We start from the raw sequence: 23,830 nt of genomic DNA on the forward strand, positions 1-23,830 counted from the left end.
TTTTCACTTCACAAGATATTAATTGATGGGACTGGAGTGGTGTGGATCATTGTGATGTTTTTATCAGCTGTTTGAACTCTCATCTGACGGCACCCATTCACTGCAAAGGATACATTGGTGAGCATGTAATGCTAAGCTACATTTCTCCAAATCTGTGTTGAGGAAAAAACTAATCATCTAATATTCGATGGCATGAAAGTATGTACAATTTCAGCGATTTTCATTTTTGGGAGAACTATCCCTTTAAGAACCCTGTCAGGTGCCAGGATCTTTCCAAATGAGCGTATGGCCCAAATGGATGACCTCAGCTCTTTCTGTCATTAGAAATCCATCATTACGACCAACAATCTTTTTGCAGTGTCTAGATTATTAAAGGTCAGTATAAGGTTAACGTCAAATGGTCCCAGATCAGCATTAAAAAGTATGCACAGCAGTCTCCTCCAGACACAGCAGCAAGTTGGTGCCTCTTTTGACACAGAGTGGTGCCAGATTTATCTCCCTTCTCGTCTGTCTCATTATACACCCCCTCCTCTCCAACATCCCTCTCCTTTCACCAAATCCAAATGCCACAGATTTCATCAGTTTGCGAATGTCACTGTATGATAAACTCAAAATGTCACAGCGATGAAATCCTACATGATTAATGTAAGCGAGGTTATGACTTTACAAATACACAGAAAATGTTTTTTATTAGTTTGGAATTATTTTCTCAACTGTTTATACTATTGAGAAGTTTGCAATAATGAGTTTTATGATATTTGAGACGGTCTCGCTAGACCTTAGAACTCTTCTAGTTTGAGGCATTGCTAATGAATGTTTGACCAATCATGTTATGTGCTTAAAAAGAAGTAATTGTCATAATATTCCTTTTCAGATGAAATCTACAGAAGTGGATCCGGGGTTATTCACTGACAGCTACTGCAAAGTGTGCAGCGCTCAGCTTATCTCTGAGTCACAGAGAGTCGCCCACTATGAAGTGAGTAACTCACACGTTCACATAAAGCATAAACATTTACTGATACCTGTTCATTTGATCTGCTTTCAATAATGCTCTACGGTCTGCTGCGCACTTTCTTAAATGAGGGCAGATAAGTAGGTTAATTCGGTTTTTGCTGCTAATATTCATATGCAATTAAAAAAGGGGGATGAATTTCACCTACCATCAATCACGGTATGTAAATAAATTTATTTCTGATGATATCATGCTAGACATGCGAGTAGGTTGATATACAGCCTACACAGATATCCCACAATCCTGCCCATAGAAAAGAAAGAAAAACATTGAGGAGATCAGAAATGAGAATTATACCTCAGTTATTTCTTCCGGACAAAAATAAGATTAAATGGATACCAAATGGAGAGTTTGGAGCTTGAATGTGTCGCATTGCTGTCTATGGAGGGTCAGAAAGCTCTCGGATTTCATCAAAAATATCTTAATATGACCTTCACTGAATGAAGCTCTTACAGGTTTGGAACGACATGAGGGTGAGTAATTAACGACAGAATTGAAATTTTTGGGTAAACTTTCCCTTTAAAATGTTGGAGTCTAAACAGGTTTGTTTTGAGGTAATGCAGTAAAATTTAAAACAAGTGCATTCTACATATTTTCTAATGTAATTGATTCCTGTGATAGAAAGCTGAATTTACAGCAAATACATTTTTGGTAATATAATAAATGTCTTTACTCTCAGTTTTCTTCAATTTAATGCATCCTTGCTGATAAAAAATATTAATTTCTTTCAAAAAAATCTACTTCTTTAACAGTAGTACGTACTCCCTGAGCAATAAGTGTGGTCTTTATATATTTGCTTGGTTAAATCTATAGCACATTTAAATTTGTTCTAAAACAACATTGCCTTGGGAGCCCAAATAAACCCACTTGAACCATCACAGATGCGAGTCACATGACTGATTTCAATTAATACACTAACAGAGCATGAGGGGGTACTCAAATAACCCTCTTTGTGTAAGCATTTTAGTACATTAAAAAAAAAGTAATTGCTTTTGTTTATTTGCATCAGTTAACGGTTTGCCGATGCATAAACCCCAGTGGAATACACCATTATCTAGATGCATATGGATCACTAGCAGCGCATTGTCAGCGCTCTGTCTTTTTAAAACTCTCCCGATTTTTTGCAGCAGCTCGCTATAGGAGCCACATAATTCCTGGCAGTTTCAGAGCTGTTTGCAAAGGCAGGATGCAAGGCAGATAATTACATAGCATTGGAAATCTGCGTTTGTGATTTGTCGGGCCAAGTTTAAAATCTCAGCAAGTCGACGGTTCTCAGAAACAACCAGCTGTTCTTCATTCGCTCCTTTCAGCATGCACTAGTTCACAAATAAACCTGAGGAATTAGATATGCCTGTCTTCATATTGCACACCAATCATCCAGGCCTCCAGACCAGTTGGGGCTCATGATATCAGATATGATATCAGTGTTTGTCCAAAAGTGCGACTTTTTGGGTTGAGTGGCCCAGTGGTTTTTGCATGCTTGATAATTGTCTTTACGGTTCTATCTGATGCATCGAATGAGACAGTGGTTGATGACAGCTTCTTACATCATAAGTCATTACCTCAGCCATGAATGGAGATGTCTTAATTAATTTGCCTGTCACTGTCCTGAGGGAACGGAGCCATGTGGTCGACACTTGCGCTGGCTGAGAACCAGCTGTTGCCTTGTTAACCCAATCTAGAGTTAGGTCTACAATATCATGTCTCTCATGTTTATGTTAATGATGAGGCTTTCAACATGAGAAGTTCAGATTTTATCTGACCTTCTTGTTGCTTGGTATGATCATGCAGGATAGCTGTTGATACACATGGATTTGCTGCGTTCTTGACAGTGTTTCCAAATCATATTTCATATAAGTCATATTTAGAGATTGAAAGGTCAATGTCGGGTTAAACATATTTCTCCAAACAAAGAGTTTGGGATTATTAGTTATCATCAGCATGATTAACAGGACGCTCATTTTAAGTGATTCTGGAAGTTTTTTTTCCACATTTATTTTCTATATACGCATTTCAATATATATATATATATATATATGTATGTATGTTTTTTTATATATATATCAAATATTTAGGAAATTATGTTGACTATGTATAATGTAAAAAAAAATTTAACAGTAAAATGTATAAATTATTTACGGGAAAATTTATTAAAGATGCTAGTATGCTTTTTTTTTTTTTTTTTTTTTGTGAAATACTATCAAAGTTACAACATTAAGATTTTTTGTAGCGAAAATACACTGCAAAAAAAAAAAAAAAAAAAGCGGTCCTAACACACACAGAAAAAAACAAGGCAACCTATCGCACTCAACTTAAGTTAACTCTACCAGCAACCGACAACTCAAAAACTTAAGTTCAGCTAATGAATAAAAGGCAGTCTACTGAAAGTTAAAAGATCTGTCACAGCAACCAACGATTTTGAATGCTAATCTTTTTTAACAATCCTTTCTTTTAGATTTGTTTATTTTAAAAGCCTTCTACGTAAAATGGGTAGTATTTGTCTCTTAAAACTAAAGGCAAACATTTATGCTTAAAGACAAATATTTTTACAAAGTTGCAATGAGATGCACACATACGATACCTCAGCACATGATTCTCAAACACGGTGAGGATCAACAAATTTGAAATCAGTAAAAATATGAACTCGATCCACATGACAGCTAACCGACAGTGCCAAAAGCAGCATAAATTAAGCCATTAAAAATTAAAACGATGATAATACTACTAATAATACTAAAATATAATAATAAATAATACTAAATAATACTTTTTAGGAGACTCAATTATGTGGTTAGTAATGTTTTTTGTGAGTGCACACACACAGTCACTAGAGGGATTTTTTTTTCTCCTGATTCCTTGTTAACAGCAACTTTTCTGACTGCTGGATCTTTCTTCATGCGTGTAGTGTTGTGCAGTTTTTCAGTTAAAAACTTTCTATAAAAGCAGTGACAACCTCAAAGCTTATGTTGGTTTAGGTTTATATTGTTATTGCTGAAAATAATGAAAATGAACGAGAGCTGCACTTACAGAACTCTACAGTTGTGCACCATAGCCATGCATCATAAAACATTCAGTTTCCCCCATTACAACGCAGTGCTTGCACTCTTTCTTTCTCCTCCTGGAATTCAGAAAACAAAGCCCTGAGGTGCAAGCTTGTTATTGTCATCTGGTTGGTGCTATAATGAGGACGGGAGAAGTTTGCTGGAGAGAGAGCGATGAGGCTGTGTGGTCATGCATTTAATGAGACCGATCCGTGGGCCATCACCCCGCTGAGGAGAGTCGAGTTTACTAGAACATACAAAGCCAAAACCAGCCCTAGACGGTTCGCTTATCACTCCAGAATAGACAGTTAGGGGTCAATGACAAACATTTATCAGAAGCGCCTAACTGGGATGTTGTGGCGTCACTGGGTAAATGCATTCAGAAAACTCAGTTTGATCTATTGAGGATCAGATACCTTAAAGTAGAGGCCTGATATTGTGTCAGTGGTTTGAAATGATCAGATCAAGATAGGAGCCGCCTCATGGCTGACTGAACACAACTTGATGTTATCAAGAGTGTCCCGGGTCAATTAGCACCTCGCTGCTCCATTTCCAAGCTCCTCACAGAGGTGAAAATGGGATATCCATGCTTCACAGAGGCCTGACACAGGGTCTGCTTGACTAAATACACACAGCTTTAGTAATAGTGTTTACAAAAGTACTGAAATCGTCCCAAACCTGATATTTTTCAAGCTGAACGTTCACACTACTGTTTCCCATACAATGAAAATGAATATGAGCTAAAAAGAGCACCATAAACGTATGCAATGACTTGAGAAAATGAACTACTTATCCCACAAATAACTGCAAATCACATTAAAATTACTTAAAATAAGAGCAATTATGGTAAACTAGAAAAATGTTGCGAAATTTACTGAAAGTCATTCATTGTAAGTGTAAAATACCATATATATTTTAGTACTCAAACATATGCAGTTATAAACTTAAATGAAAAGAAAATATTTAGTTGAATGTTCATGCTGCTGTTTTCCATACAGTGGAAATGAATATGAGTCAAGATAAAGTCATTCATACTACAGGTTTGGAGGCGAAAAGGACAATAAACTATTCCTTTAATGTCTGATGCTTCATCTTACTGTCTTTTAGATTCCCAAAAACCTTTGTCTTACAGGCATCTACGAATCTGCTACAAATCATTTTAGTTTAAGTTGGCTTAAAGGGTGAAATAACTCCACATTACTTTACTGTTTTGGGGCAGAGATCTCTCTGGTTGGTTGATAATGGATTGAAGGACCCCCTGTGAGAATTCCTCTTTCACTGCTCATATTGCTGGCCATTCATCTGCTGCACAACAATCAATATGGACCTTTATCCACCCACCAGAGCGATCGCTCACAGAGTAGAGCATATCAAGCTCTGAGAAACAAAAGCACTGGCCCATAATCTTGTTCCTGTAGCTCTGATGTGAATCGTTTGGGCTCCTGACATCACTAGTTTGATAATTAATACCGAGTTGTTGTTTTTTTGTTAACACTTGAATGTAACTGGCTCTTTGTGAATGCATCTCTCATATACCGTCCAATCGTTTTCTTGCAGAGTCGAAAGCATGCAAACAAAGTTCGTCTCTATTACATGTTACACCCGGTGGATGGTGGCTGTCCTGCAAAGAAACTTCGAACTGACAATGTAAGTGAAGAAACACACTTGCATATGGCCATTTAATGTAAATACATTCATATTAATAGATGGTTATGCTATTTGTATTAAAGGTAGATAAGAGAAAAAATACTATTACCCATTGCAAGCCACTTTCCTTTTTAACAATTGAAGCTGGCAGTTTCACTACTCAGTCAAGGAACCCAGATGTAACTACCACAGGAAAACCATTTCATGTCCGCAACATATTGATTGACATGAATGACCTACTCGTCCGAGTTATAACTTCTGCCCAGTCCCACATCTCTCACATTTCAGGCTATCATTGGGATGTAGTGATGAAGTGGATCTTTTAGGAGTACGAAGAATGACCCAGTCCATTTTGTGACATGTTTCACATGACAAGCTATCACTTTATATCACACATGGCTCGGTTGTGGTTTGGACTGCTGAAAGTCTAGAGGTCATAATGGTTATATTTGTAACATTCTTGCCTAAGGTTTTGTTCTTAGGGAACTGTTACCTACCAAAGCAACTTGCATAAAAACATAATACAATCTTGTTTATTATTTTACTAATATGTTGAAAGAAACATTTGGACTGGCTTTTTGCTCTTTTACAGGTTGCAATTTATTCTGTCCTCTTAGACAGGAAGAAGATGTGTGACTGGATTATTTTTTTATATAACATAAAATATAATAATATAAATAATCATTTAATAACATGGTTAAAAAAATATATTTTAATTACAATATTTACATCAATAATCAGTTAAATATAAATATTATTTTTGTCATTTTATAAAAATAGTTTAAATTAAATCAGAATAGAATAGAATAATGACGCCAGTATTAAATGTTTTAATTTGTAGACATAGATTTATTTTGATAAATAATTTTTACATTGTATCGCACACGGTTAAAATTTAGACTAGAATATAATATTATATATATATATATATATATAAACATAATGTTTGATTAGTAATATGCTTTGCTAAGGACTTCATTTGGACAACTTTAAAGGTGATTTTCTTAATATTTAGATTTCTTTGCACCTTCAGATTCCAGATTTTCTAATAGTTGTACTGTATCTCATCCAAAAATTGTCCGATCCTAACAAAACATACATGAATGGAAAGCCTATTCAGCTTTCAGATGATGTTATAAATCTTCATTCAAAAGATTTGACCCTTATGACAGGTTTTGTGTTCCAGGGTCTCATATAATTAATACCACATTTTTAATAAAAAAATTATACATTAATTTGGTATTATTTATCAATTTATTACTGAATATTTTCATGTGATTGTCATATAGTCAGTCATGATGGGAAAGATTGGAGGACCACCTTTATCAAAGCACAAAGCACTCTGATCATATAGTTGAGGGTTATATTACAGAAACACAGTCGTGGTTGCCAGTTCACAACATTTTACACCTGATCCATGTGATAATTCCAGCTTTATGAGGGAATGTCAGAACTGTTCCACCGGGAACAAAGGGTGTTGTGGGGTGCAGATGGCAATACAGACTGCTGTTTTTTATTCAGTTAAATATAATCATTGCTTGCACCTGTGTTTTACCCTAGTTTTTCCCCTCTTTCATGAACTTTGCTCAGTCTTGTGATGGCATCCGCTATGTGTGGTTGCCTCGAGCCCAACTGCAGAAAACCTTTTCCTCTGATATAAATCTTGATAACACCAAATCAGCATTAGATAACGCTTGACTATTTTAACCAAAAACAAACCAAAAACATCTGAGGCTCTGCTCATGCTGTATTTCTAGGTTTTGTCTCCCAATGTAAACTTGTTTAAGATGCCATGTTTGTTGTGTGTTGACGCAGTTGGCAATATTAAAAATCCCCCTGAAATTAAACGGGTTGCTGTGATGCGTTTCCAGCCAAGGTCAATGTCTAAACAGATCTTTTCGGTTTGGCTGGATTTTGATGAGGTCTTTCCCCTCGGGAGAGTAAATAAAGACATTATGGCGTGTCAGGAGAGGAATAACAAGAAGCAGAATGAGTGGACACAGATCGATGCCTGTGGCAGAAAAGACAGATTTCAGTTCAAAGCGCAAGGCTTACAGAACAATTAAAGCTCAGAAAGTCAATCAGGGTTTCATTACTTAATGTTTAACGGAAACATTTCATGCAAAAAACCATGAAACTGCAGTCTACTTTTCAGGCAAGAAAGGATAAATGTGACCCTGGATCACAAAACCATAAATTGAGATGCATACATCATCTGAAAGCTGAATAAGCTTTCCATTGTTGTATGGTTTGTTATGATAGAACAATATTTGGCTGAGATACAACTATTTGAAAATCTGGAATCTGAGGGTGGAAAAAAATCTAAATATTAAGAAAATCGCCTTTAAAGGAGTCCAGATGAAGTCCTTAGCAATGCATACTACTAACAAACATTATGTTTTGATATATTTATGGTATACATTTGATATATATTTGATATATGGTATATATTTTATATATTTTTGGTAGTAAATGTACAAAATATCTTCATGTAACATGATCTTAACTTAATAATGATTTTTGTCATAAAAGAAAAATTGATAATTTTAACCCATACAATGTACTATTGGCTATTCAACAATACAGGGTAACAAATTTAGATTTCTTGACATAAATGAGTTCATAGGTTGAGTTCCAATGTTTTTTGGAGTCAAATTCATCGACTCATCTATGAACACGAACCTGCTCTAGCTCTGCACGTTTATTGCATGACATTGACCTAGCAATGCCATATATATATGTGTGTGTGTGTGTGTGTGTGTGTGTGTGTGTATATGTGTGTGTGTGTGTGTGTGTACTGTGTATATTTATTATGTGTATACTGTATATAAATACACATATACTGTATAGTATGTCATTAGAAAATATTTACATGTTTATACATTTATATATTCATATTCACACACACACACACACACACACACACACACACACACACACATATATATATATATATATATATATATATATATATATATATATATATAACATATATTTCTTAAATATATACATGCACGTGTTTGTATTCATATATACTGTACATAATAAATATTAAAGTATACACATATATTATGTAAACAAAAACTTTTATTCTGAATGCGATTATGATTCATTGTTTGACAGCACTATATATAATACTATAGTATACTATATACACTGTAGACACTATATATTCATATATTTGCGTTGCTAATATATATGTTGAAGTGCATTTAGAGAAACATATTTTTTGTTTTAACTACTTGTATTTCATGAACTATATTTTTGGGAATTTGTAACATATTTTTTATCTATATATTAATATTGCTCACTCAAAAGCTTCAGTGTAGCTATCTACATGCAGTGTATCTAATGACTTTTTCAAAGAGTAGTTTAATTGCACTTTAAATAATGATTAGCTTTTAGCTTTGCGATTTAAAGTTTCAAAGAAACTTCACCCAACAGCACTCAGAGCCAATATCAGTCAATATGTGAATCTCAGAGTGGTTGCATCAGAGCATGAAGTAGAATATACGGTACACCATTCTTAGAAGTTTTTAAATTACTTCTCCACAGCGCGACCCACATCTGCCAATTTGATAGCCAAATTTTATATCTTCCTCTTAAAGTTATAATAACACATTTGCTTCATAAATCATCCTGTTCTCCTGTATTATTAGCTGATGGTGATAAATGGTCCTGGTTACAGGATATCAGAGTATGTGTCTGCTTCTGCGTCATCCCAGGGCAGTGCGGAGGGGGACGTGGACAAGAACAAGTGCTGCACACTGTGCAATATGTCATTCACTTCGGCGGTGGTGGCCCAGTCGCACTACCAGGGCAAGATCCATGCCAAGAGACTCAGGCTACTGCTGGGGGAGCCACCTGCCATCACATCTAAAGGTAGGAGGTGCTAATCTAAGATCAGGTTCACACTGTCTAAATCACATTATTTAAAGGCCTGGCTGTTCCCACGTCAGTATTCATACTTAAATGAGTTTTACGTGTATATGACGTCCTAAGCAGCCAGTGGGAAAGTGACCTGTTCAACCATGGATGGACTCTGAATATGAGATAATGAGGCAATTATTATTGAGAATGAGTTCATTATTATTAATGCTCAATCTGTTATGTATTACTGATGTTTGATGAGGTATGGTATGATATATGATATGATTGCTGTTCACAGTTAAGAGTATGGGGATTTAAAAAAATCCCTAAACCTACATTTTAAATTGCTTGTTAATGCAAATATGTAATCAGCCAATCATATGGCAGCAACTCAATGCATTTAGGCTTGTATATCAAGACCAGTGTTGGGAAGGATATTTTGAAACAGTAGGTTACAGATTACAAGATACCCTATGTAAAATGTAACAAATAGTGTAACTGTAATGTTACTGATTACTTTTTGATTACTTTTCTAAGATTATAATAATTGAAATTTGTTAAATTGAGGTTAAATACAGATTTAAAATCAAAACAAGAAATAGTTCAGTAGCTATGATACTGTTTTTGAATCAAATCTTCAGGAAATATATATTTTTTATATACTGTATGACAGGACAAATAAAGCATATACAACTCAAATAGAAAATCAAACAGTAATAATACATTTTTGTTTTCGTTTTGATGATTAGAGCTTACAGTTCATGAAAGTAAAAAATCCAATATCTCAAAATATTACAATATGTACATTTGAGTTTCATTAAATTACCTTCCCTACAGTATAATTTCAGAGTATCTCTTGTTCTTTGAAACCACAATAATGGGAAGACTGCTGACTTGGCAATAGTCCACAAGACAATCATTGATCCCCTCCACAAAGAGGGTGAGTCACAGAAGGTCATTACTGAAAGGGGTGGCTGTTCACAGAGTGCTTTATCAAAGCATATTAAATGCAAAGTTGACTGGAAGGAAGAAATTGGGTAGGAAAAAGTGCACAAGCAACAGGGATTACCGCAAGCTTGAGAATACTGTCAAGCAAAGCTGATTTAAACAACTTGTCCAAAGTCAATGCAGCAATCTATCAGGAGATTTTGGAGCACTTTATGCTTTCATCTGCACTTTATGCTTTTATCTGACAAGGTTTATGGAGATGCTGAATTCCTTTTCCAGCAGGAGTCTAGCATTTGCCCACAGTGCCTGCACTTGCCCCAAATCTACTTTCAAGTGGTTTGCTGACCCTGATATTACTGTGCTTAATTGGCCAGCCAACATGCCTGACCTGAACTACATATGCAGTCTATGGGATATTTTCAAGAGAAAGATGAGAAACATTCAATCCATCAATACAGACAAGCTGAAGGCTCAGTAGTGCCTCAGCAGAGCCACAGGCTGATTGCTTCCATGACACACCTCACTGATGCTGGAGGTTGTGCTAAAGGAGCTCCGACCCAGTATTAAGTGCATAAATTAACATTCTTTAAAGAACTTGAACTTTTCTGTTTTGCAAATGCCTTTTTTCATGATCTTAGGAAATATTTGAAGTGTTACTTATATAATAATAATGTGTTAGACTTTCATGAGCTATAAGCTTTAATCATCATAAAATTAAAACAAAAAACTTTTGAAACGTTTAACTTTACATGCAATGAATCTAGAATATGTTTATGTAACTTTTTCACGATATTCAGATTTTTTTGAGATCCACTTGTATGTGTGTGGATGTGTGTGTGAAAATATTCAGATATAGTTAATATTTTTCTAAGTAACTAATTTAATAAATAAAAAAAATCTCAGTAACTAATTGATTACAGTTACATTTATTTTGTAACTAAATTACGTAACACCGTTAGTTACATGTAGCTAGTTACTCCACAACACTGATCAAGACAATCTGCTGAAGTTCAAACCAAGCATCAGAATTGGAAAGAAAATAAATCAGCTGACTTTAAATTAAGCAGATGGGCTACAGCAGCAGAAGAGCACATTGAATGCCATTCCCATCAGCTTAGAACAGAAAACTAAGGATATTTAGTTACACACTCATTAGCACACACTCATTAAAATTGGACAATAGAAGATCGTGAAACGGATGCCAGGTCTGATAAGTCTTGATTTCTGCTGCAACATTTGTATAGTAGGGTCAGAATTTGATGTAAACAACATGAAACCTGGATCCATCCCGCTTTGTATCCCTGGTTCAGGCTTATGTTGGTGGTGGGATATTTTTTTATCTTGGCACACTTTGGTGCCCTTAGTACTAGTTAAGCATCGTTTATACACTATAGCTTGAGTAAGGTTGCTGACCATGTCCATCCCTTTATGACTACAGTGTAACTATCTAGTGGTGGCTACTTCTAGCTGGATAATGTGCCATCTCAAAGAGCTCCTTGCTCATTGTACACAATGATTACACTTTACTCAAATGGCCTCCACAGTCACCAGATCTGAATCTAATAGAGCAGCTTTGGGATGAGGTGGAACAGGAGATTTGCATCATAGATGTGCAGCCGACAAATCTGCAACAACAACATAAACAAGGAAACATGCTATCATGTCAATAAGGACCAAGATCTCTGAAGAATGATTCCAGCACCTTGTTGAATGCCAGGCATGCAATGAAGAATTAAGGCAGTTCTGGCCTTGTAACTCCCTACAACACAGTTGCATGATAAATTTTGCATGGGGACACACCACTTACATTTTCAGAAAATGTAAAAAAAAAAAAACTTGCAACTGCAGTTACAGGTAGATGTCCTGTTTTTAATTCACTCGTATGCAAGTACATTAGGCATATTAGAGGTTTGTGTTCTCAAGGCTGTCGCTTGTGGCATGTTTATGATAAGAGCAGGGCCTGTAGCAGGAACAACACATCACTGACTCACTTAGCATGCATAATTGCGTGTGGCCAAGACACCTGAGGATGCAAAATGACCCAAAAAAGAAAAAACTGAAAGAGCCCAGAAAACAACCTACAATAACTGCATGCTGAATTAGATCAAATAAAGAGAAGTAAATCTGGGTTGTGTTTCCAATACAACAATGTAACTCATTGCTTAACTACCAACTAGCTAGCTAGTCATGACTGTTTCCCAAACATGGTTACAACTTTGTTGTTTGATCCGCGTTGGTAACTTCTACTAATTCATCGATTCGAGATCTCTGAGATGCTGCTGTAACAAACATGGCAGCCGATGATGACTATTATTTTTTGTTCCTTGTCGTTTTGCTTTATTTGATGTTAGAGTCGTCGCAGGTTCCTCTTTCATCTTGCTGTTGGTGAATGTTCGTTTGAACTATCTCAATCGTTAAACTATTTTGGTAATGACGGAACATGATGCAAAATACATGAGGTGAAATCCATTCACAAGACTAGATTTGGACATTTTCTGCTAAATTGTTAGTTTAGCCTGTTTCATCATCAAGGTAGCAATCGTATATGCAGTCTCTCAGAAAGTAATAGCACAGCTCTCATCAACAGGCCGTATGATTTAATGTGCCTTTATGTCTACAGCACAAATGGTGCGGGACGAGTTACATGCTGACTTTTTAAAGTGTTTGTCCAAATAGCAAGCATCACTAAGCAACACCATAAAAACTATTAGTAACCATAATAGGGTTCAAGAAACTGTCCTTTTGTTATTTGTTCAGCAGTCATAGTAGTAGCTCAGCATTATTCTGCTACAGTCGGATAATTGGAAATATGCTGCTGCTTCCACCATCATAACGATCTTGATGGTGATTTTTCATGTTATTCGTGAACTGATGTGATTGTAGATGAGCTTAAAAGGTTGTTGATTCTAGTGAGACCTTATATAATTATGATAATAATGATAAAGTGTAAAAACCTAGATGAAATGGTCTGAGAGGCTGGAATACAGATGAGGATATAATTTGATTAAATTATCCTTGAGTGGCATTGCTATTATTGAGTAATTGACCAAACTGCTGCACTGAAGATCTACACAATTACTGTAAAGCTAGTTTAAACAAGATATTATGAAAGCTTCAAATGATAACACATGGATTTATGGATTTATGTTGATCTGTAGCACCTGCACCCTTTTACTGTAAACACAGGGCTGTAACGTTAAAAAGTTGGTATGAATTTTTTTTGATACCATAGAAAACTAATAATTCTTGTCACTAGTGTCAATATCACAAAAAACTAATACTAGCCTAAAAAAAAAAAAAAAAAAAAACTAATTGAAAGCAGTAGGTCCAAAAAACTACAGTAGAACAAATAAACAAGAAATGATAAATTCATTGTATAATCAAATTTAAAAAAAAGGCATATTCTTCCCTGTGTAAATGAAATATATTTCTTATTATAGTTACAAAAGTGATTTAGTAAAGAGCAGTGAGAGATTTTCTGTCTTTCGTTGTTTGATTAACATTAATGACAGACTAGAGGAATATTAGACTGCTGTCACTTTAAGAGCTGCCCAGATCCAATATACTGTTACATGTGTTTTCTTTCCTAGCTGTTTAAAAAAACATAAATTACTGTGTTTACAATGATACTTGCAAAGACGGGCATTTTGACACATCTAAGTGTGTGTATTTAACCGTTCAAGGTCAATAAATTGGCAAAAATAACTCTAGTGCCATATGAGCATCGATGCCTCTCTGACAGGACTCAGAAACAATCTCTCAGACAGTGAGTGCATATAGCAAAATGTGTTCTCTTTTGCTGCTTATCACAGCACATCCAGAAAGCATTTTTGAAAATGGCAGAGAAATGTTCAAATAGATGAAATACCAAGAAATACAAAAGCTCTTAATTCTCATTCTTGGTGTGTTATGCTGACCCCATCATTTGCAATGAAAATATTTGTATTTCAAATTGGGGGAAAACTGCAAAACATTTTGACTTGTGGTCTCAGACTTTGAGCCTACAGTATTTGTCATGGTTGAGTCTCATATCACACTCTGATTATGTGTTCTAATGAAAACAACCCTCCATTCAAACAACTCAGGGAATTGGATGAAAATTGAGACAGAAGGAAGAGGATGCTTTATATTATCTAGTTATTTTGATACCTTCTATAAATACTCTTGTAGAGCTGCCAGTTTCATCTATCCTCCACTTGATAAACTGTGGAAGAGCCAAGAGACGGCCCATTTGTGCCATCCACCATTCCTATGTTATACGCTATGACGTGGGTTTGCTGTCAGTGTAGTCTCTTGTTTATCATTTACTATGATGGAGTATAATTGGACGGATGAAAACATCCCTTGTTCTCGACTTTGTAATAAAAATTCACTTCTCAAAAACAGACGAGGAAAACAAAAGCTTATTCCTGCTAGTGTGAGACAAATGACCTCCCGTCTGTTTATGAACCATATTCATCATATTAGTGTCATGAGATTCAGAATGCATCTTATTAAGCTGCAGCCACAGGGGACATCCCGTGTTCCTAATTTGCGCCCTTTACCCATGAAATGCTTCAAACTGACATGAGCCTGTGCCCCGTACTTTGACAGGTGAGACAGACCGCAAGCAAAATATGTCAATTGAATCTCGTACACATGTCTTGGAAATTCTAATATGTGTTATTAATGCTGTCACACACCTGCTGTTGTGGAGTGGATGTTGGTAAATAAAATGAAAGATGGATATGCCATTTTAACTTTAAGGCTGGCTGTTAACTAGTGTTGGTATGTTGCACAAAAAATATTTCCCTTTTTTAATTTCTTTTGCTTGCTTTCTTTTGATTTTTTTAATTCAAAATGTAGAAAAATAATGGGCAGTAATGGAGGGCAAGAACATATATTGTAATGCACCTTCTGTATGAATGCCAAAGACCTATTTCTCAGGTGTTTACACATTAATTGCTTTTACCTGTAGTCTGTTTGGTAATTAATGTACGGTGCATTAAGTATACTAAGTCTGTTATGCCCTCTTTACAGAGGAGACAGCCAGTTCAGAGCATATGGTGACTGAAGACTCGGCAGGAAGTCCTTCCATACATGGCAAACTCTCACAGCGCTACTGCCAAATGTGTAAGGCCTGGTTCAACAACCCCGGCATGGCCAGACAGCACTACGACGGAAAGAAGCACAAAAAAAACGCAGCCCAAGCTAACCTCCTCGCACAACTGGGTAAAAGTCTGGAGGACGGGGATGATCTAAACGGTATGTTCTGAGAGGAACGGGCAAAACAGATAGGAACAGTTTACTTAAACTTGAATTAATTAATTAGTGATTCTGTTAGCATTTACTCACGCTTAAGTTGTTCCAAACACATACAGTGTTTGACTTTATTCTTCTGTTGAACACAGTGGTTTTAAGATGAAAAAATTATGCCAAAAATACCATAAAAATATTTTAAAAAGTGACCCATTTGCAATTGTTCCCCAAGACTTCTGAAGTCATAGCTTTGTGTGATGAAAATCTAAATAAAGTAATACAAATTAAAAGAAAGCAAAGAAGTCTTTATACGAATTAAAAAAGATCAGGATTAGTGAACACATTGTTTTTTTAATTGGATATTTTGTGTGAATTGTTTGATTTGGTTCATAGAAACACTATAAATTATTTTATTGGACAGGACCCGATTTCCGCAATCAACGCAATTAGAATTTTCAGTAGAAGTTTCTCAATTTCATTTACGCTTTAATTGAATTTCACATACAAGGGTTACTGTTTTGTGTTGAAACAAAACATATATTTGGTTTCACGTATAATTTGTTTATTGGATCATGAATGCCAGCATTTTCAGGCTGATTTCACGGCAATTCGTACATATTTTCCGAAGTGGCTAATTCATATGAATTTTTACGACCTCATTGGTACAAATTTATAGGATTTGTGCTAAATCTGATATATTTTTCGAGTTGCTCAATTCATATGAGTTTGTACGAATGACCTACACTTGACCCCGCCCCAATACTGACAAATCTTACAAAATTGTGACGTTGTACGAATTCGTACAAATTAGCCACCTTGTAAAATATGTCAAATATGTACAAATTGGTCGTGAGATAGCGTTAGAATTTCAGGACATTAAAGGGATAGTTAACCCAAAAATTTAAATTATGCCATGATTTACTCACCTGTAACATTTTGGAAAGTATCACATACGCAAATGTATGCTGTTCTGTATCAGCAGCACTGTAAACCACATATCTGCACACATACGTTGCATTTGTTGTTTACATATGTGATTCTCCCTAAAATGGCGCTATAGGGTGACGCGGAGGACGAATTGTTGAATAAACTTTTTTTTTTCTTTGCGCACAAAATGTTTTCTCATAGCTTTATAACATTACGGTTGAACCACTGATGTTAGATGGACTATTTTAACGATCTCCTTGCTGCATTATTGAGCATTAATTGCGTTAGGTATCCTTGCTGTCTATGGAGGTTCAGAGAGTTCTTGGAATGCATCAAAAATATGTTAATTTGTGCTCTGAACATGTGGATGTTTGATTAATTACAGAATTTTAATCTTTTGGGTGAACTATCTCTTTTAAAGGCTTGTATTTCACATAGAAGGGTGACTTGTTATGTGTTCTGCAGAAAAAAAATAAACTTTTACCGTTTTAAAACAACATGAGGGTGAGAGCTTTAAATTCGGGGTTTACTGTCCCTTTAAAACCACATATTCAATTGTAACAATGTTTATGTTCATTAATTTGTGGTAATGGCTCATGAATAACCCCACCATAAATGCCACCGTTTAAGCACAGATATCATTTTAGCATTGACCATCCTGTTTTACAGGCCTCAGTAGAGGCATTTTAATGGCCTTAGAGTCTTTTCGCAAGCAGGCATTTCATTAAAGTTTTGCATTATTCAGCAGCTAGCAAAAGTGCTTTCGTTCGAGGCAGTTATCAATAGGTAATTAATGGCGTGACAAAGAGTCTCCCAGAACACAAGATCTTGCTCGCCAAACAAACCGACAACAGTGGAGGTCGCAGACAACAAAGCCACCCCGTTGGTTAGTTTTGACTCAAAGAGGGACTCGAAGAAACCACTTCATTGGAGGAGCGTACCAGCTGCCGTTTGGACGAACATTGGATTTATATTTAGATTGAAAAGTGTCCTGTCCCTCATGTCACGCTTGTGACTCATAAATATGACTCACTGCTGCAGATTTCATTAAGGCTTCCCAGTACTTCACTCACCAATAATAGCACAAGCACTCTCTGGATTGAATATGCTCTATTTTTGTGACGTGAAACGTAGAATAGTATTTGACATGCTGTATTTTTACTCATTAGCATCTGTCTGTTATAATGCTGTTCTGTCATAAACTATTTTCATAAACATAAACCAGTTTGTGGCGCTAACAGCAGGGTGCCGAATCAGTGTTCTGCAGTAATCGAACCCCATTGTATAGCATTTTCATTAGACTTCCCACCTCACAGGAAGCCAGCGACTGATTTTCCGAGCTTCACCCAAGCTTATAATTTACTGGTCTGTCCTAGTTAGAGACGGAGAACAGATTTGGTGTAGGAAGACAGAGCTGTGGGAGGATACGACTTATCAGCGTGTTTCACAGCCCCTTCTGTTATGTGTTTTTAATCATTGAATGTGCACAATGCCAAAGAAAAGCTGAGGCGCTGTGCATGCAAAGACGAGGCCAACGTGATCTGTGGCTTTGATTGAATATAGATCCGTGGTAAATGTTATTGATGAGGCATCTAGATGAGACTCCATTCATTATCTGGCCTGATTGCCCAGATGCTGGGATAATAAAGGATTCCTGTTGTTTAAACAGTCTAGGTGCTTGCTTTGTGGCATATGCAGGGGTCGTATGGCATATCTAAGGGTCATTTAACACTACCCATCTCCCAATAGTAAATCACATCTTGCACTAGATGGTTACAAAATCAGACATGCTGTTTGAATATATGAGTCATATGTGGACATAAGCTTATGTCTATTTGTGAAGGAGGAATATATATATTTGGTTTCATGCATATTGTGTTTACTGGAGCAGGGATGTCTGCATTTCCGGGCGCTATATATGAGATGAAAAACCAGTCCAAGTCATAATTCACTCAAAAAAAAAAAGCATATTATATTTTGCATAAAGAAAAGCGTAAAGAAAATTACACTTATATGTGGGACTATTGGGATTTTTTATTTATTTATTTAACATAATATTTTTATAATTATGCATATTTTCTTTTTGGTAATTTTCATTAGACTAAATGGTTATTCTCATTAGTATGTACACATTTTAAAGGTAATTTTAAACAAAAAAGAGAGTAACATTTATGCTAATATAATAAAAAATGATAATAATAATAAGTTAATATAATATATAAATATAAAATAAGTTAAGATAAAAAACACATTTTAATATGATATATATTAAAACACTTATATATTGTAAAAAATAAGCTTTTAATTCAAAACCTATATATATATATATATATATATATATATATATATATATATATATATATATATATATATATATATATATATATATTACACATGTATACATACAAACATACATACACTATCTATAAGGTAGCACAATAACTACTGAAGTTTAAGTTTGCATATATCTTGCATATGTATTTTAAATACATAAAAATATACTAAATTATCAGACTGCTATGTAACACTTTTTTGAATGGTCCTTAAGGTGGCCCTTTATTTTTCTTTAAGCAAAATCTAATTTATTTTTTATTCTTTTGATTTTAGAACAAAAAAGACATGTTCACCAATTCACCATCATGTTATTTGTTTTTTGCTTGAGAAAGAATGTGCTGTGCTCAGGCTATATGCTTATTTATCCATGTAATTCATGCACGGTGAAGAAACGGTCAAATGCTCAGGGTTCTAGCTGTCTGTAGGTGTTTGTCAAAATAGCGCATTATATTTACCCTCAGGCGATATTTGAGGGCATTTGCTGTTGGAATCAACAGAGTTAGTCTAATAGATGTGTTTATATTTATGTATGCTCTTAGGCCTGAAGCGGAGTCACACGTGTGAGGTCTGCAGTGTTACGCTCAACTCCGTGGCACAATACCACGCACATCTCCAGGGCTCCAAACACCAGAACAAGTGAGTATCATTCAGAGACAAAAAAAAGACCAGAATCAAAGGTAAACCAGCAGTAACTCACATAATCATAATCTCTACACGAAACACTCATTTTAATAAAGCATAATAAGAGTCGTTGAATCATTCACCAACCATTCATAACAGACACTGACTGGCACTGACTGTGAAACTGTGCACAAGCAGTACTCAGATCAACAGGCACGAGGTGTTAACTTGCATCATGTTCATGCAAGTGAAGTTAATGGAGTGTTGTAGATGCAATCGATATCTGCTCCAAATCAATATTCGGCCTGACTGGACCATGTCCTCGTGGTACCGTACGGGCCACAGTTTCCATTCGGAGCCTGCAGCGGAGCAGGCAAGGTCACAGCATCATGTGTTGGGCTGCATGGAATGTTAGTTAGGTAGAGATGAAGCAGAAGGAATGTGAGACGGATGATGGGAACCACCAGACGTGTCCAAGCTGTCGCAGAGATGTCCATATACATGCACGAGAAGCAAGGACGACCCTCAATAAACAGGACCCTGCGGATGATACATTACCGGAGCTGTTTTATGTTTTAAAGGAATAGTTAACCCAAAAATGTAAATCTTCTTAACCCAAAAACTATACACTCTTTATCCAGACAAATTTCAAAATTGTTGGATTGCATCACTCACTAATGGTTCTCTTGCAGTGAATGGGTGCCGTCAGAATGAAAGCCCAAACAGGCGGTTTAAAACATCATAATAATCCACATGGCTACAGGCCATCACTTAATGTAACATCTTGTGAAGTGAAAAGCTGCATGTTAATAAGAAACAAATCCATCAAGGTGTTAATCATTCACTTAAACCATCGCTTCTGGCCAGAATATGAATCCATAATCTATACTGTAATAATGCTTCCTCCAGTGAAAAAGTACATCTCCTGTTGTCTTCCCACATCAAAATCCACTGACATATTTGTTTTGAACTGTTGATCTGTGCATATTTCTCTGCTTATTCAGATGAAATTACTTTTTCACTGCCAGAAGCAAAAAACTGAGGACTCTTATTTTACCTTGTATTTGGATTTGTTTCTTATAAACAACCTTTTCACTTCACAAGATGTTAATTGAAGGATTGGAGACATGTGGATTACTTAGTGATTATTTTGATATTTTTATCAGACGTTTGGAGTCTCATTCTGACGGCACCCATTCACTGCAGAGGATCCATTGGTGTTATTGCACACAATAATCCATATTGCACACATGGATAATTCTTCCTTAGCTTATTTTACCCTTTAAATTAACAAATGTGTCTCATTCAGACTCAAAACAGAGGATCTTTCCAAAGGTTCAAATAATGCTCATTCACAGAAAGTTTGGCTCATTCACAGAAAGTTTGGAAATGTTAGCCAACTACATTTCATGCTTTTTATGTTGTTCCAGTTTGTTCATCCTTGAGTTCCCACTCCATTAACCTCAAAAACACATTGGAACTAATGATTTGACAGAGTGCAAAGAGTCACAGATCTGTCTGGATGCCAGTGTCTGAATCTCTGGGACTCGTCGGCTCAATTGAGTGTTTGCTGCCAGTTTTGTGCAGGACACCAGAATTGGAAAGTCAATGATGGATCAATAAGAGAGCAATGGGTGTCACTGCTGGAGTTCTGTTCGGGTCACTCAGCACACACACTTCCACTCAGTGTTAATGAAATTACTCATGAAAATGCTCAGTGATTAAGAGTTTTTTTTTAATTTGCGTAAATGACAAAATACTGTACGTAAAACAGCACAAACAACTATTGTAACCATTTTACAAGGCAGCAATTTATTTTGAATTTGTTCAATGTGATTCAAATGGAAATAAAATAATACATGAAGCTCCGCCCATAAACATAACCATAAATGTGGCACATGTAGATAATAAGACAATGAATGACGGAGATCATATAAATTTGTACGAATAAGCAACAATTTATACAAAATATGAATGAAGTGTACAACTTTGTATCTTCACAGAATGGCACAAGTAAACCTGAACTAAGTTATGTAGCTACTTAACTGTCAGAATATCACATTGTGAATGTAGTCCTTAACAAAAAAAACACTAAAGCACATCAACTGAATAATTTAAGTTTAAGGTTTCACAATATACTACAAAAAAAAAAAAATCTTTATTACATTAGCATTTTTTGTTTGCCAAAATTAAATTCCATTTTAGCCTGAGTAAAAGCACATGAGTGATGTCATAAATCTGTTTTGCTTCTTTCTCAGCCTGAAGAACAAATGAAGTTTAATGAAGCTCCCCTATTTCATCTCTACTCTTGAAACTATTTGAGGATCTGTCTGTGGAAGTCAAGGCAACTTTACGACAGCACATGACAATGATATCAGTTCATATTCTCTTGATCCACTGTGTTAATGACAGCGATATGGACCAGTAAAGCCAGAGACTCGGACAGTGACAATGGATAATGGACAAGTGCTTTTTGCTAAATTTGTACATAATAGAAAGAAAAAAAATCACATCCTGATCACTTTAATGTATATATTTAAGGCATGTCGAATGGCGTGATTTGATTGTAATTGTATTTCAGATTTTAATTTAAATGTATTTTAATTTGTGTGTGTAAGAACTGAACATTTTGTATTAGAGTCAAATTGTAACTCAAAGGTTATAGCTCTCTGTAGTCCACTAAAGATGGATTGGGTTTTCTTGTTTTATTTTGTACATACAGTACAGTCTGGGAGAATTGCTCTCGGATGATATTAAAATGAGAATTCAATCAGCATACTAGTAAAAGTAATGACCTGAAGGACAATTATTGTTTTTACAAACACTTTTTCAACATTAGCTGCTGTATGAATAGATAGAAAATGAACTATTTACTATCTCTTGCATTGACGGTAAAAGAAAGAAACCCAAGAAATTACTATAAGGAAGTATTACCGAAATTAAAACGTTAATAGTCTGCTATCATGCATTTTAGTGCTTTTCACAAAGGACTAAATGCTGCCGATTTCCATGTGTGCACTGTTCCGTTTAAAAAAGCCAAAATAATCGAATAATCCCCAAACCGATAATGACCTTTATAAATGAGGATAGGTTCCTAGCATTGTTTATTATTAAAATACCTTGTCTCTTAGAAATGACATCCTAAACAATAAAACACTTCTGACACAAATACAGTTAGTAGTCCTGTTTTCATGATGTTACGTTATCATGAAGCTTCAAACTCTATCAGTGTGAATGCTCTACTTACAGTGTTGTGATGCTTATTCACACTTATTTGGCAAGTGCCACTGTTGATTTTGTACTGGAATGAGAAGCAAACAACAGAAACAAACGTCTCGGTGTTTCCCAAAGGCCTTTTTCATAGTGTTTTTCATTCTGCTAGAATAATGTGCATGGCAAGAGGACCCACAGGGCTTTAAAGATAAAAGGAATGACGTCAGACAGTCTTTAAAAATAAAATGGATTGCAAGTGATTCCCAACAGACAGTGGCTGGATCTGTGAAGGGCCCGGAGGGGTCTCTTTTGTAAGATAGATCTGATGACTGTTTTCTGATGTACTGAGAAAGTTTCTCAAAATCTACATTTTAGCAGGTTTCATCATGCTATGAGAAAGTACAGTTACTGAAATCTTAAAACAGAATTAAGGTGGCATAATATTGAAATGCAGTTTTAGTTAATAAAATAAGCCAGTTTAACCACTGCAGTTTGATTAAGTTTTTCTGTAGCAAATTGCAGCTGTGAGTCCGTATTTCTGAGGGTCCAGCTCATTATGCATCTGATCATGATTGATTATTCAAATATATGTCATATAAGGGCCATTGATAGTGTATACAGCTCATTTACCTTTAAATAATAGCATATAGAGGGTTATGGATATGAAAATGTTGTGTACAAGAAGCCAACATTGTTCTGTCATATGAATTGAATTTGTGAGGTAAAAGCTAAATTTTTAAAAAGTATCCCCATAGCACACATGCATGTCGCAGGCCTCTGAATTTACATCTGCAAGACGTATTTTTCAAGAGTTCACCTGCAATATGTCGGAGATATCTATTAGATGTCAGATAGACGTACTGTATGTCTTTAATATGTTTGTGATTTAGAATTTATGTAAAACTGACATCTTTAAGATGTCTGTCAGATGTTTGAACACCGCAGATGCTTTCCAGATCAAGAGATCTTTAACAGACAT

The 23,830-nt window shown here is 35.5% G+C and overlaps 1 protein-coding gene across 2 annotated transcripts; it reads left to right on the forward strand.

Moving 5' to 3' along the window:
* The first annotated feature begins 874 nt into the window (after nt 1-874).
* Nucleotides 875-22,796, forward strand: LOC113078350 (zinc finger matrin-type protein 4-like). Of its 2 annotated transcripts, none has more exons than XM_026250676.1 (6): nt 875-976; nt 5,611-5,700; nt 9,426-9,582; nt 15,538-15,762; nt 19,557-19,694; nt 21,897-22,796. In XM_026250676.1, exons 1-5 carry the CDS (start codon nt 875-877, stop codon nt 19,655-19,657), a joined length of 675 nt encoding a protein of 224 aa, XP_026106461.1. In that variant the 3' UTR covers nt 19,658-19,694; nt 21,897-22,796. The 2 variants fall into 2 exon arrangements, with proteins under 2 accessions (XP_026106461.1, XP_026106460.1); XM_026250675.1 differs by having other exon boundaries at nt 19,557-19,653.
* Nucleotides 22,797-23,830: the final 1,034 nt, after the last annotated feature.

Source organism: Carassius auratus, unplaced genomic scaffold (assembly GCF_003368295.1).
Source record: "Carassius auratus strain Wakin unplaced genomic scaffold, ASM336829v1 scaf_tig00025418, whole genome shotgun sequence".
In the NCBI taxonomy this organism is placed as follows: Eukaryota; Metazoa; Chordata; class Actinopteri; order Cypriniformes; family Cyprinidae; genus Carassius; species Carassius auratus.